General features: G+C 46.1%; 2 protein-coding genes across 8 annotated transcripts in view; one reads left to right on the top strand and one right to left on the bottom strand.

Moving 5' to 3' along the window:
* LOC147022635 (uncharacterized) overlaps window positions 1-15,015 on the top strand; it is an 80,457-nt gene that overhangs the window by 1,242 nt on the left and 64,200 nt on the right. The window lies entirely within an intron of this gene.
* BAZ1A (bromodomain adjacent to zinc finger domain 1A) overlaps window positions 5,816-15,015 on the bottom strand; it is a 112,174-nt gene continuing 102,974 nt past the window's right edge. For all 6 annotated transcript variants that reach the window (XM_085887371.1, XM_085887372.1, XM_085887373.1 and 3 more), the window contains 3 exons: window positions 7,677-7,816; window positions 7,493-7,580; window positions 5,816-7,388 (listed from right to left, as the gene is read on the bottom strand). In XM_085887371.1, the coding sequence (XP_085743497.1) occupies window positions 7,168-7,388; window positions 7,493-7,580; window positions 7,677-7,816 (449 nt within the window). In that variant the 3' untranslated portion in view covers window positions 5,816-7,167. The remainder of the gene's footprint in view (window positions 7,389-7,492; window positions 7,581-7,676; window positions 7,817-15,015) is intronic.

Below are 15,015 nucleotides of genomic sequence, written 5' to 3'. Positions count from 1 at the left end.
CTTCCGAATCCGTCCATTTTTTTTTTTTCTTCAGATATCCTGTTCAGACAGATAGACAGAGGTGAATACATAGCAGGTAATCTATACTATAACTCTATAAGAGGTGTGTATGTGTGTGTGGTGTGTGCGAGACCATTTTCCTTCGAGATGGCTGAACGGATCTTCGTCAAACTTTGTATGATCCCTTCTTGGGAATAAGGTGCAGTACTTGGTCTTCATTTTGATTGCAGGAGGTTTATCAGTGCGTGCCAGGGAGTGTTTTAGGTTTTAAAAAAAAAAAGTTTAAAAAAAAAAAAGTTTTTTAATTTTAAAATTTTTTTTAAATCGCTCAATAGTGCCGAAGCCTTTTTGAATCATGACAGTTATATTCAAGCACACACAAACAGTGCCTATAAAAAGTGTACACCCCCTTTTCAAAAGTTTCACCTTTTGTTACCTTATTGCCTGAAATTAAATCAGATTTTTTTTTCCCCCACCTTTCTTTACACATCGTAACCCACAACTTCCAAGTGAAAAACAAATTCTACAAATTCCAGAAAATTAATTAAAAACCAAAAATCAGAATCACCCTGGAAGTGAACAAATAATTTGGAGGTGGTGGTGTAAGTGACACGTTTGCTCATTTGATTTCCTTGACGTTTCCACTCGGTCTCACTTACACCATTGTGACAAAGCAGTACTGCACCATCTTGATTGATGACTGAAGTGGCCATCAAAGCCGATTCGATCCAAGCCCTTGAAATGCCTACTTTCAACCACCTTCCCATGCTTCTTCGGAATTTTGAGTCAGCGACTGAGTTCCTGCTAAGAATATCTGATGTACTGGCTGAAGGGTCGCTTACACCTTGCATGATTCATTCGGGGAACGTTTTACAACAGGTGCATTCGAGTCCACCAACTCTTGGTTGGTGCGATGTAAAGATCATCTATATCAGCAATTTCTAGAATTAGAACTTTGCTATACCAGTGTGAGTGAGGAGGATGCATTGGCGCTGATGACGATTGTAGAGAATGCTCCCTCCAACCAGAGATTGAAAACCATTGAGTCTTTCTAAAATTATCTGACATCATCTGAACGCTTTTTCAGTGAGGTGACGGAAGGGCGACTGGAACCGCCATTCTTCTGGACCACAAACATATATATCGTCAGCAGGATATTCAGAGATCTGAAACGAACAGTGCGCATGGATGATGTTGACCTATACATCTCAGTTCTGCCAAAAGTTAAAACATTTCGTTCAGCCTTAACCACCCAAACGATGAGAGACTCTTTCTCCACAAACTGCATAATATCAATCCAAAATGCCGGGAGATTCTGGACCTCGGAATTTACTCCATTTGCCACATCAGCAGAAACTTTGTGCAAAACCCCATCGACTTGACCATTGGAGCAGAAGGTTAACAAGGATGCAGCCTCTCCATTGAAAGGAATAATTTATTTTGGCAAAAAGGAAAGTGCATCCCGACACTGGTCGAAAGCACCACCCAAAGAGGGATGGCTGTCTAAGAATCATAGAATCTCTTTGGGATAGAGGTAGGAGAACAGCCTGCAACATTGCTTCGCTCATGGCGCATCAAGGACAATAAGCACATCGATGCCTTGGCCGATATCTTGAAGGATTCCTGCAACCCCTACAAAAGATCAGATCAGATCAGGTTTGGGAGCATGCGCCGCAGCAGCGCGTCGCTGCATCCACTATCCGCTGGTACTCCAAGGGCCTCCATCTGGCCATCCCCCAGGCAGATGCCTGGCCCATCTCCATATCCTTGAGATGCTGATCAACCTGCTGCAACCACGAGGCACGTGGTCGGCCCATTGGCCTCCTCCACTCACAAGGCTCCCTCGTTGAGAGAATCTGGTGAGCAGGATCAGCATCAGGAAAACGAGCCACATGTCCAGAAAGACACGTTTTATCATCATCATCATCATCCATTCACAACTTTTGGAATTCGGTTTTGACCCCTATATCTCTCAATGCTGAAGAGTGAAGAATCACTTGAAAAGTTCGAGTACCGAGATCCGGATCTTCACCGTCGCTACCTGCAGCCACAGCTGACGTTCACCGACAATGCAGGTAACAAATCTCATTTGAGTCACTCTCAGCAACCGCTCGTTGGACACAAAGTCCGACCAGCGACAGCCAAGGATTCTCTGAAGAGATCTGGTACCAAAGAAATTAAGTCTCCATCTCAGGTCCCTGGTCAGAGTTAAAGTCTCACATCCACAGAGCAAGACTGGAAGCACCAAGGACCTGAAGACATGGACTTTCGTCCTCCTGCACAGGTACCGGCAGCGCCACACCCATGATCCAGTGAATCCATGACTCCCCAGATGTCTGTTGAGTTCTGGCTCACAGCCAGCAGACATGAATATCACTGCCAAGGTAAGTGAATCTCTCCACGACCTCAACATCCTCACCACAAACAGGTACAGACAGGATAGCAGCTTCCATGATGTCATTGAAAGCCTGGATCTTAGTTTTGACCCATAATCCCAGCGGCTCTGACTCCTCATGAAGCACCTCGATAGCCCCCACAAAGATATCAAGTCTTAAAGATGACTGCATCATCTGCGAAATCAAGGTCAGAGATCTTGACATTCCCAAACGATGCACCGCAGCTTGATCTCTCTGACATCCTCCCCAGAATCCAGTCCATACAAGTGCTGAAAAGTGTGGGATCCAGTACACACCTCAAACGAACTCCAATAACAACTGGAAGTATCAGAGATGGTACCACCACATCTCACAGCACTCTCAGTACCAGAGTATAGTTCAGACATCAGATTGATCAGTTTTGGTTGCACTCCACAAAGACTATGAATCCTCCAGAGGGCATCCTGATTCACTGAATCAAACGCTTTGCAGAGATGAACATAAGCTGCAAGCAGCCCCTGCCGAAACTCTCGCCTGCATTCAGTGAGGACCCGAAGAGCAAGGATACGGTCAATCGTTGACCTCTGGTGTAAAGCCTGACTGCTCTGGACGCTCGTGCCCAAGCAGATGGTGGCGGACCCTATTTAGAATTATCCGAGCAAAGACGTTGCCCAGCATCGAGAGCTGCGTCACCCCTCGGTAGTTGTTGCAGTCTTGGCGATCACCCTTCCCTTTCCAGAGAGGGACAACAATGCCCCTCTTCCAGTCAGTTTGGATGATGGCTGTGTTCCAGGCGGAGCACAGAACTGCATGCAACGACACGAGTGCAGCATTTCCACCAGCCTTGAGAAGTTCAGCATGGATGCCACAGATCCCTGGAGCTTTACCCCATTTCAACCAGTTCACCGCAGCCCGTGTTTCCACAAGTGAAGGTGGACCACAGTTGATTTGAGGGTCAGCAACAGGGATTGTAACACCCCTGACGTCCAACTTGACAGCTGGTGGATCAGTCTGGTACAACCGCTCAAAGTAACCGGCCCAGCGGGTCTTCACTTCGGACTCCTCTGTCAAGATCCTACCACTCTCTGCTCCAACTGCAGTTCACCGAGGGATGGGCTTGGATGAACGCAATGCACGAATTCCCCTGTAAGCAGGACGAGAATCACTTGACCACAGGTGATGCTCTACCCCCTCACAGATTCCTCGCACATAGGCCTCCTTGTCCACCCTTAGCGCACGTACAGTTTTATGCCTCAGCTCCCTGAACAGCTCAGCTCTGCCATTCAGCCTGGCCCTGCGACTCTGGTCAATGTTGGCCAGTGTCCCTTGAGACAAAATTCTTCTTTGCCCTATGGTGAGTTCCAAGAGATCCACCGGCAACATCAAGGACGGTGGTCTTGAAGGCACTCCACAACTCTTCAGGACCTCCCAAAGCACCCAGACCCCCCAAATCTCCACTCAGCTTGTTCGCAAACTCCTCAGCTACACTGTCATCCTTGAGCTTGCCAACATCCAGCCTCGGCTGGGATGGTACCATTCTCCTGGATTTAAGGTGCAACTTAAGAGTTGCTACAAGCCGGTGCTCAGTATTGAGGAACTGAGCACTCCGGTAGACCCTGCAGTTCTGGATCATCCTCCAGCAACCATCAATGAGGACATGGTCAATCTCCTTTGCCACACTGCCAGCGTTGGACTAACAAGTCCAGCGATGAGCTTGTGGGCGCTGAAACCATGAACCGGCCACCCTAAGTCCATGACTTCTTGCAAAGTCAAGGAACTTAGTGCTATTCAGGTTCACAGTTCCTGACCCATGGGGACCAACACACGTCTTGTAACCATCCCTATCAGTTCCAGTCGATGCATTGAAATCCCCCCAAGACGAGAAGTGTATCTCGTCTGGGCCACTGATCAACCACAGACTCGAGCGTGGCGTAGAATGCATCCTTCACGGTGAGATCACTCGCCTCAGTCGGAGCATAGACAGAGACCAGGGGAATGACACCCAAGGAGTGACGAATCCTTTGTCTCATAATATGCTTGTTGACCGGTGTTACCTCAATTATCATTGGAGTCAGCTTATTGGACACAGCTGCAGCAACTCCTTGGGCATGGTAACCCTCAGAGCGATCAGACCAATAGTAGGTGTAACCACCCACCATGATCTCGCCGCAATCCGGTCTCCTAACCTCAGAGAGAGCTAACCCTAACCCTCCTCACCAAAAAAAAACCCGGTGGGGGAGACGGTTTAGTCGCCGACAACCCGACCATGGATCAGGTGAGTACAGGTTCACATGATACTTTGATGAGGTGAAAGCAGGAGCTGCAGATTTGACCAACACGTGGAAAAAGCCCTGAACCAGAAGTCACCTTTCTTGGCATCTTCTTTGTGAATCATTCATTAATTATCAGTATCCATTACATACTACATGCAATAATATCGACAATGAGTTGTAATTTCACAACTTCATTTTATTTGACTATTTTTTGGCAAATAATTATCACAGATTGATGTACAATAATTGTACACAATCAAACTTTTGCGTAAAAAACACCATGTGGAGGTTGTGAGGTCGAAAACGCTCAAGAAAGAAAGAAACTAATCATGAAACCCGCATTCCCTCAAGTTTGAGGACCATGACTTGTTGCACAATCCGACTGGTTTCACCGACTTGAGTAATAGAAGGGCAGCAGCATTTGTGAGTGGGCCAAGGGATGCATGCACTGTATAAATGGCTGGCTAGCTCCCTGACTAAATGTGCTTCGAGAAGATCTTCACGCAAGTTCACTCAATCAATCATCAGGCAGAAAGACCGTAGACAATCCTCAAAAGTCAGCCTCCAATACCATTTATAATCGCCATCTCAGATCGGACCACAGTGAGACCTGCGTTCGACTGCAATTGGCTTCGAATGTTCCAGGTCCGGTTATTCCAGATCAAAAGGATATTCAATGGTCGACTGCGCCAACCTGACAACAGCAGCATGTCAAACTACATTTGAGACAGAAAAGTGCACCGAATCGGAGTTAACGTCACAAAAAGGCATTCAGTAGTTACAAGGTTTGGATTGCACTGCAAAGGAGCATTTTTACAACAGGTGCGTTTGAGTCCACAAACTCATGGCCGGCGTGATGGAAGGATGACTATACCAGTGGAAATAGCCCTCCCCTCCAACCTCTGAAAAAATATCTGGTTACAAAAATTACACATTCGATTTATAAACAAGTGATATTAAAATATGATATTATATATACCTCCCCCCCAAATATGATAGTAAAAAAAAAAAAAATTATGAAGTAGAATGGCGACAAATTGGATGTGGCACGAAACTGTTCGAGAAGATCGCTTCGAAAGAACCGACACCGCAAAGACGAAGCACGCCATCCTGCACACTTGTCAATAAATAATGTCACAACGCAGTGAGGCAGTCTCATTTCATTGAAAAAAAAACATACCGCTTTATGATGATAATGAACACAAGTCCAACTTGGACAAAAACCATGTAAGTAATGGAGAGCTAAAGAAAACATTTCCTGAGCGCTTTGCGTGCAGCAAACCATCGATGGGAAGAGGAAAGACAGTTTGCAGACAATGATAAAGCCCATGGAAGCGGACATACACAGAGCACAATCGACCCGAGATGACCTTTCTTGGAAGAAAAAAACAAAAAAAAAAGGAAGGGGGAAGGTGGGGTGCGGGACGGTGGAGCCAACACCAGGTACGCGTCACGGACAATCTGATCACCGATCATACCGCGTCTCATCAAGTTCCACCACATCCACTTTTTGCACCAAAGGAAGACCTGCAATTAAATTTCACAGGCACTTTGTACACTCAAGGTTACCTCCATCTTTAATTACAGTTTCCAAAGGACCATCAACGTACGAAGGAAAAATAATGAAAGCACACATTTTTAAGCAAACACTTTCCAAAATGAAAAAAAAAAGAACAATCAAGTAACGTATTAAATATCTTGATAAAAGTTTTTTTTTTGTTTGCTGGAGAGTTCCGTGGTGAGCTGAGAGTGAGCTTTTCAGATAAGAAGTAAGAGAAAAGGAAAACGAAACCTTTCACAATTAGCTCTGAGCAAACATCCACAAGCAGAAAATGGTGGCCTTTGATGATGACATTAAACACGGAAAGACTTTGCTGTCCTAAACGCTGTCCCAAAGTGATGAAAAGTTTGCATTCGAAAACAAGTTTTCAATTCATTTGATGTGGAAATCGTTTACCCTCCTGTACACCGACGACTCTCCCCCTCCTCCCCAGCCCAGAATCTACAATCGCATTCCTATTTCTGACCCGTCTGCACGAGTGTCCCGTAAATAAGGAGTACAAAATAAAGTCTTTCCTCGGAAGAAAAATTTCACAGAAAAATAATAAATAACACCATCAAAAAAAAAAAAAAACCAGAAAAAAGAAAAAAAAAGAACCTTTTGTTTGGTAAAAAGCGCCATTGTGAGAAAATGTGTATGGCTTCTTTGTTTCCATATATTTAAGAAAAAGAGGTAAGCATTGTCCACTCCCTCACCACCAACCCTCCCCCAATCAGCAATCGCACAAAATCACACATTTCGTCGATTGGGAGGAAAAAATTTCCCCCAAACATCAAGAATTGTCGGGAGAGTGGTTTCATTCTCACACTTGAAATGCACATCGCTTGCAACAGATTATTGTACACAGTAAAAACCGCAGTGTGCAGCACAGGGAGGTCGTGCTCCGCTGGTGGGAGCACGGCTTATGCATCTGTGACGCAAAGCTCGGCGAACGGTGCCGGGCGTCTTGGTCACGAGCTCATTGTCGGGACCGCTTCGACTGGGAAGAGGGATGGTCATCCTCCGAGAAATCTGGCATCGCGGGCGACGATACGGGAGGCCGGCAGAGCAGACCCAGAGTGCTCGCACGCTCATGGAAGAAGGTCTGAAGGCGTATGCCAGCCTGTGCTTCTGCCATTTGCAGTGCATTGTATGCAAAGCAGTTTGAGAACATGAGCTCCATATCCCGCACAAACTCAGCTAGAAGGACAGATGGGTAAAAACGGCTCGATTCAGAGTTGGAGTAGTAAGCACCTCGCATTCAAAACAAAGCACTCGTATATCCTCATAGGCAGTAAACTTACATGCAGACTGATAATGGCAACTGTTGAGCTTCTCACGAATCATGTTGAGTGCGATGGGCTGTTTAATGATGTCGTAGTAGTCTGGCACCTGAAGATGAGAACCAATCAAGACAGGATGGATGGACTTCACTTAAGCAATCAACTAAAAATTCACAATTACAGGTGAATCATCAACTTAGCGTACATGGCTCCTCAGCACAGGGCGAAGGAAGGGCCAGCTGTCGTCATGCCGTACCAGCTCGACCGCAAGCTTTTCGCACGCGCTCAGTTCGTGCACACCATAATGTCTGCCAGAGCTGCGCCGCCAAGTTTCCTCTTTGTCACCTATGGTCGTGTGGGTACGTGGACAAACGACCAAGTGAAGGAACATGTACGTGCGGTTCATGAGTGCTGCAGTCCTGTTTTCTTATTCGTTCGTTAATCTGACTCGATCAGAGCTAGTGTTTAACTTAAAGCAAAAATTATCTGTTAAAATCATCAATTTTAGACATTGAAGCACAAAAGCACAAGGTTATTGAACCGGGTCATCATGGAAACAATGGTGCACAAATCCACAAAGAACGATGAGAAAGGCCGGAATTGTCTTGACGAATTGTCAACTCAATTCAAACAATACAAAGCGTGCAGCAAGACCACTTGCCCAACAGCATACATTTGGCTAAGGACACCATGGGAGCTTTGAGGAAAGTGAAATAGGATGACAAATGCAGCAATGACTGATGATGAAAATCAAATGCACAAGCACAACAGCAGGTGACTATCTCGGATTGTTTAGAAAGCAATTATAACATTACGCTCAATTAAAAAAAAAAATTAATGACGTCGTCGTACCAACCTTATTGAACGTTACATGGACAGTGGCCTGCAAAAGTATTCACCCCCTACCAATTATGCCACATTTAGATGAATTATTACCTCCGCCACCGAAGGTGAAGGAGGTTATGTTTTCACCCCTTTGTCTGTTTGTTTGTGCACAAGATATCTCAAAAAGTTGTGGACGGATCCGGATGAAACTTGGACAGGTTGGGTGTGTGACAAGGACGAAATGATTAGATTTTGGTGAAGATCCGAATCCGGATCCGACTGCAAGAATTTTTTCAGTGATGCTTCACTATTGAGAGATAGGGCCAAAAACGATAGATGACATGTCAAAAATGTATTGGGCCCGATATGTTCTTGTGGACCAGGCATTGCGTGATCAGGCATTCACCCAGATCTGGTCGGCCATCTCAACTAAGCAGCCAGGCAAGCAGGAAACTGGTTCGGCATGTCACTGTAAATCCAACAATGACTTAAAAAACAACAATATCCCCCTTCCGCCACGTGGCGGGGGATAAAAACTGCAAGGCTATATGTCCAACATGGGGGTCAGTGTTCATCAATCACCAATATCCCATTCCCTTCACACAGCTGAACAGGTGGCAAAGAAGAAGCCATTACTGAAAAAGACTCATCTTAAAGCTCGTATGGAGTTTGCAAAAAAGGATCTTAATGATAATGTCGGCATGCGGAGAAACGTCTTGTGGTCAGACGAGACAAAAATTTCAACATCTTGGTCTCGATTCAAAGCGTTCCATCTGGCACAAGCCAAACACTGCACATCCCCCAGTCAACACCATCCCGACTGTAAAGCATGGTAGTGGCAGGATCATGTTATGGGGCTGCTTTTTATCAGCAGGGACTGGCAAGCTTGTCAGGATAGAAGGAACAATGGAAGGTGTAAAGTACAGGAGAATCCTTGATGAAAACCTGCTTTAGTCAGCCATGAATCTGAAACTGGGCATGGGCAATTCACATTTCCGCAGGACAATGATCTGAAATACAAAGCTTAAGCCACACTGGAGTGGCTCAATAAGAAGAAATAAATATTCTTGAGTGACCCAAGTCAAAGGCACGACTTGAACCCAATTTAACATTTCTGGCGAGACTTGAAGATCGTCATCCATAGATAATTATCCACATCAAACTTAATTTTTTTGTATACCTTTTCGAGGCTCGTATGAGAGCTAACACACAACGCACAGCAAGGGGGGGGGGCATGAGACAAGAGGGGCAGGAGAGGGAAGGACAAAACAGTGGGGAACAGAGACATTAGGAGATCTGTGGAAGGGAGAGGGATGGGCAGGAAACACAGGGTATACAAGATGGACATTACAGAGACTTTCAGGAAGGAAAGCAGAGAATTTGAAGGAGGTGGGTTTGGGGTGGATTAACAGGGGGTATAAAAGATCGAGGATTTGGATGGGGGATGACAAGAGGTGGTGGTGAACAGCTGTTTTGAAGGCCTGGAGGAAGAATGAGATTGAACAGAGTGGGGGAGTTTATTCCTAAGGCGGGGAAAAAGAGGAATGAAAGAGTGAAGCTGAGCAGCGATTTGTGATTTTGATAGTTTTACCAGAAGGAGGTTGCTGGCGGACCTTGATCGCCCTGCGGAAATATGGTGGGGACTTATCGCAGACGGAGCGGGGGGGGGGGGGCGAGACCGGAGAGGAGACGGTCGAATACAGAAAGACCAGCGACCTGCCTGCGGTGAGAGAGTTAGAGGCCCAAAGATTCAGCCTCATCACGGGAGATGCCAATGATCCGAAATGCCTTGGTTTCCACAGCGTGAAGCCAGGAAAGGTGGGAGGCAGGAGAATCAGCCCAGAGGGAAGAGCAGTACTCCACGAAAGCTTTGTATGTGGTCAGGAGCTCAGGTGGGCCGAGGAAGGACTTTGCACGATGGAGGATTCCCAGTCGGCGACTGGTTTTGGAGGCCAGGTTGGAAATAGACCGTCGCCTGAAATCCGTACGGGGCCTAGAAAGTGATTTTTGTGACAACATTCTGGGGGCAACTTTATTTCGTCAATTTCCGAAGGATTCGGGGGCGCTGAATCCGAATCTGCTTGTCCCCAGGTGCACAAGTTGCACGTTAAAGGTGTACGAGCTCTTAGAGGTGAAACGGCCCTTGTGGACCATGACCTTACAAACGCAACAGAGTGATATGGAGGAAAATATTATATAGGGTTTTTATCGTCCGAAAGTATAAATGACGTTAGTGCCTAATAATAGAGATGTCAACTGCAAATACATGTGTGAAACAAATGTTCAAATGTTTACTTAGCCAATGTAGTACTTGAAGAGGCACCGTACCAACCCTAGAATCGTAGAGCCAAATGACCTTGCTCGACAGCAACTGATTACCAGATCAGCCGCATTCACACCGAAAACGGCTTTCCAAAGTCTTCTTTACAGTATATATTATATAATTAAGGTTGAATTGCTGGGTCGGATCCAGAGGGACTACGCAGTAGTATGATTACGTATATGAAACGTAACTTAGTCGGGGCCAGGAAAATTAGACAGACAGCATAGGGCATCACACTGCTGTCCAGTTATCCTCTTCGGGTTCATCCGCTTCGATTTGTGCTTCACGAGGAGTTTCATAACGGTTAATGCAGTTTTTGCAGCCGCATAAGTCTGTGCATGACAGTCCTGCCTTATTGCAGGAGCAGCGGGCGTTGTCGCATTTAGACTTAGCACATTTGCAGTGGACAACTTCCAATATGGCATCGGGGGCAGGGCTCCAGTCCATCCACTTTACGTGCAAGTCATCGTCCTTGACAACCCATCCATGACCTTCAGGCGAAGGAGCTGTAACGCGTCTCTCCAGTGATCTGTGGATGCTAGCCTGATACGCACACTGCAGTACGTGCTGATAATGAGCATCTTTCATTGGAGGAAGCCGTCTTTCCAAAGAGCAACTGATGCAGAATGAGGTATACCGCGCTTCATTCAGATCACGCAGTGTTACACGACCGTACAAAGCACATGCAAAGGTTTCCAGGCCCTGCACGAGACTACTGGACGGGGTAAAGTCCTTACCGAGTTCAGTAAATGTTCGGATGAATGTTGCAGAGTTTTTCATCAAATCCAGCGCTCTTTTCTTGCTACGACCATGAAATGTGCTGATGCTATCACAACCAGTATATATGTGGAGACCGATTAACGCCTTCACGGAGTCCCCCAGAGATGACTGAATTTTTGTTGTAGGTCTATAATGCGGTTTTTGTTCCTGACGCCTGTATTAAAGTACAAATTGCAAAGTATGCTCTCTTTCAGGGATAGAGCAATCATCGCTACGTCAGTATCTGGGCTTTGGACGATCACATTGTGGTTGCCTCGTGATGCGTGTAGAGCGTGTCGCAAGAGCCTCGTATCAGCCTCATCTTGGTCGCACTCTAGTTCGTCAACCACATGGACCTCTAACGATTCCTTGAACTGCAAAAGGTGGCACGAATTTCCATGAGCGAGGTACACGCAAATGTTTGCAGGTTTGGTGTTCGTCAAGTCTGACCAGTGGGTGAACAGGAATTCGACAAGGCTAACCTTGTTTTCAGAAATGCTCAGATATTTGGGCCACTGAACAGGCAGTCGTTGATTCTTATCAAATATCTTCATGATCTGTCCACCACCAGATCCACGACGTTGCCTCTCGTAATTCTTGATGCTGATTGTTGGGTACGTGTCCGCCACAAGATCAACACGAGAACTTTTGAAATGATGGGCAAGTTCGAACACTCTATTGAGGACACCGTTGGCTAAGGAACCAAACGTATCATAGACATTCTTCATGGAATGGATAAGTCCCATGAAATCAATGATAAGTGCACCTTCAGGGAGCTTCTCTACCAAACAATTGGGTACAGTGGACTCTAAAGCGTGGAGCAAATCTGCCTTGTTCGGTTTCGATAAGGACGCGTCATCTGAGGACAGAGGCATAGAAACAGGAGATAATGAATGACTCAGTACCGTACGCATATCGAGACTTTTGTTCTGGGCTATAATCAACATTCGAGCCATGAACTTCCGATCATTTCTCAATTAAATTTCAGATCCCGATTTAGACTTGGTCTTCAGAGGCGTTGAAAACGTTCTGAGTTTATTCGCCTTCAGCGGCGCGAAAAACCAATCAGACCGTTTCATCAATCGTTGGGCGATAAAGTCTTGCAGACCTTTTCCGCCAACTTCTTTCGTACCTTTCATGTCAGAGCTGGCTTCTGGAGTGGCTACTACGCCAGAACTGATGTTAAAAAGTTCGGAATGGGAACTGTCAAAAGGATTATGCATTGAGCGAAGCAGTGAAATGACATCCTGGACTGCATTTCCATCTGCTTGAACTTGCGCCTTGCGGAGTTTCCCTGAAGAATTACCGTCGGTTCTTGTTGCCGCTGTCATACGTTCACACTTGTGAACTATGGCAGCCCTCTCATGTTGACTAAGGATCCATCTCTGAGTTGCGCCACTATTCTGAGTCAATCCGCTCAGTCCGCCGGGCATCTTTGCGTCCCTATTTATGGTTTGCTCAATGGCCTGGTCGCAGGCTATCGATGTGAACTCACCGCCCGTGCGTTGCACGGTCCATTGGCCCGGAATCGAGATGGCCGTACTGACAGTAGGATGCGTGTACGGCAGAGCACACATCTCAACGTAGTATGCTGTTCCATATCTCGCGTAATTCAGGCGGTCATACGCGAAGTACCAAGGTAGCATTTCGCGTAACGCCGCAAAGTGTAACTCCCAGTTCGATTCCCGGGTCGCTCGAAGGAACAAAAGAAGTGTCTGTACCATATCGATGCATGTTGACCACAGGTCAAAGGTTGGATGCGTGCGTCTCATTGTCGAAATGAAGTCGTTATAAGTCGTAAGCAGACCGCTGAATTCTGACCCAAATTATCAGTCTTACAAATGAGGCATTCGTATGGTAGAACATGAGGATTCCTTGAGGGTGGGTGTTCTGCAGTGCACCCCCTTTTTTTTTTTCGAACTGGTATATCAACAGGATCATCTTCAGATTGCAGCAACCTTTTCTCACAGCGTTGGACTTTGGTCACATCACAGTAGCTGTAAATGATGACATTCTTTTATTACCAGTCTCATAGGAGATACAAGAGTTGATGAAACTGTGCTCAGCCCGTGTTCCTGCATTCAGCCAAAATTTTTACGATGGGTGAAATTTTATTATAACAATGAAATGGCCTATTTTAATACGACTCATAACTGTGGTATGATGTGATATCCCCTCAATGAGCACTGTTCCACTCGCTAGAATATTTGATGACAAGGACGGAAGGATAAATAGTATACATGACCTGTTCAGCAATCACTATAAATTCAGGTATATGAGCAGTTTATACTGATTTTAATGAAGCAAATTGATCACAGCTATCATCAGCAAGAAAGGTTTGAACCTTTATTCACTCGACAATCATAGTCAATGCTGCTGTGCTCCCTGATGTTAATGTTTACCTACCGTTTGTAGCAGTTCCGATGATAGCCAAACTCGTCAGAGGGGTCATTCAAAATGACTGCAGCGTTTTCATCTGCAATATCGTGCTCCCGACTGGTGAGAACACTCCATCGTTTGGTGCACTCACTGAATTTCGCCCAAGAAACAGCCGAAAATGGAGTTATTTTGCCCTTTTTTTGTCGTCAAAACGTGACACACGCAGCGCCTCTCTATGGGCGCAGCCATCTTGGACATGGCTCTTAGTGGAGCACACGTATAGCTAGCTGCACACCAAATGTACCTGATGCCGAGGTTGTACCGAAATGGCTGCCTGGCGTCAGATAGCTGAACTAAGGCCCAAAGCGGCAAATTTAAACCCTGATTGTGGGCGAACGTGCAACTTTCGAGCCTGGGGACAAGTGGAATATTATTCAGCGCATTGAAAACGTATAACCTTGTAAAAATCAGGTTGCCCCGAGAATGTTGTCACGAGAATGCACGATACTGATTTCAGGCGACGGTCTAAAAGGTGGCTTTCCCAGGAAAGATCATGGCAGATAGTGAGACCCAGAAGCTTGAATGAAAGGACTTCTTCCAGAGGATTATTGAGAAAGTACATGGGGGGGGGGGTCCAAATGGTCCTTTCAGAGAGACATAGTGGGAGTGTGAGATTTGTCAGGATTGAAAGACATGTTCCACGTGTTGGACCAGTTTGTTTTACCCAGATCTGCAGAGTGAAGAAGCTGTTGCTTGCCGGTCTGAGGGATGACAGATGGTGGAGCCATATGTAGGGATATAAAGAGGATTTTCATGAGAGTCGGATAGATCATTGATGAAAACCAGAAAAAGAACAGGGCCCAGAACGCTACCTTGAGGAACTCCAGCCTGGACAGGAAGAGGGGATGAAAGAACTCCATTTAGGGCCACGTGTTGGCTGCAACAGGAGAGGAAGTCTGCGAGCCATGAGTGGAAATGGCCTTGGATACCATAGGAAGAGAGTTTGGTGAGCAGGGTAGGGTGTCAGACCATGTCAAAAGCACGCAATATTGTTGTGGGGCCGGGTATCGGTGGAGAGCACGACCACTAGAGGGAGCAGTGGAGTCGGCTCCACCGAACACCGGAATTTAGGTCGTGACCCTCGGATAAGTCCGAAAGGCACGGGTCCCTTACAGGACCATGAATCGCCAATAATTCGACCGCATGGGGTAGAGTTAATTACCAAACTTCAATATACCTAATTACCCACGCGGCAAAG

The sequence above is a fragment of the Eptatretus burgeri genome, chromosome 7 (genome assembly GCF_056783735.1).
Source record: "Eptatretus burgeri isolate ZD-2024b chromosome 7, Ebu_testis_v1, whole genome shotgun sequence".
In the NCBI taxonomy this organism is placed as follows: Eukaryota; Metazoa; Chordata; class Myxini; order Myxiniformes; family Myxinidae; genus Eptatretus; species Eptatretus burgeri.
Note: the sequence above shows the minus strand (reverse complement) of the source record. Positions and strands in the feature narration are given on the sequence as shown.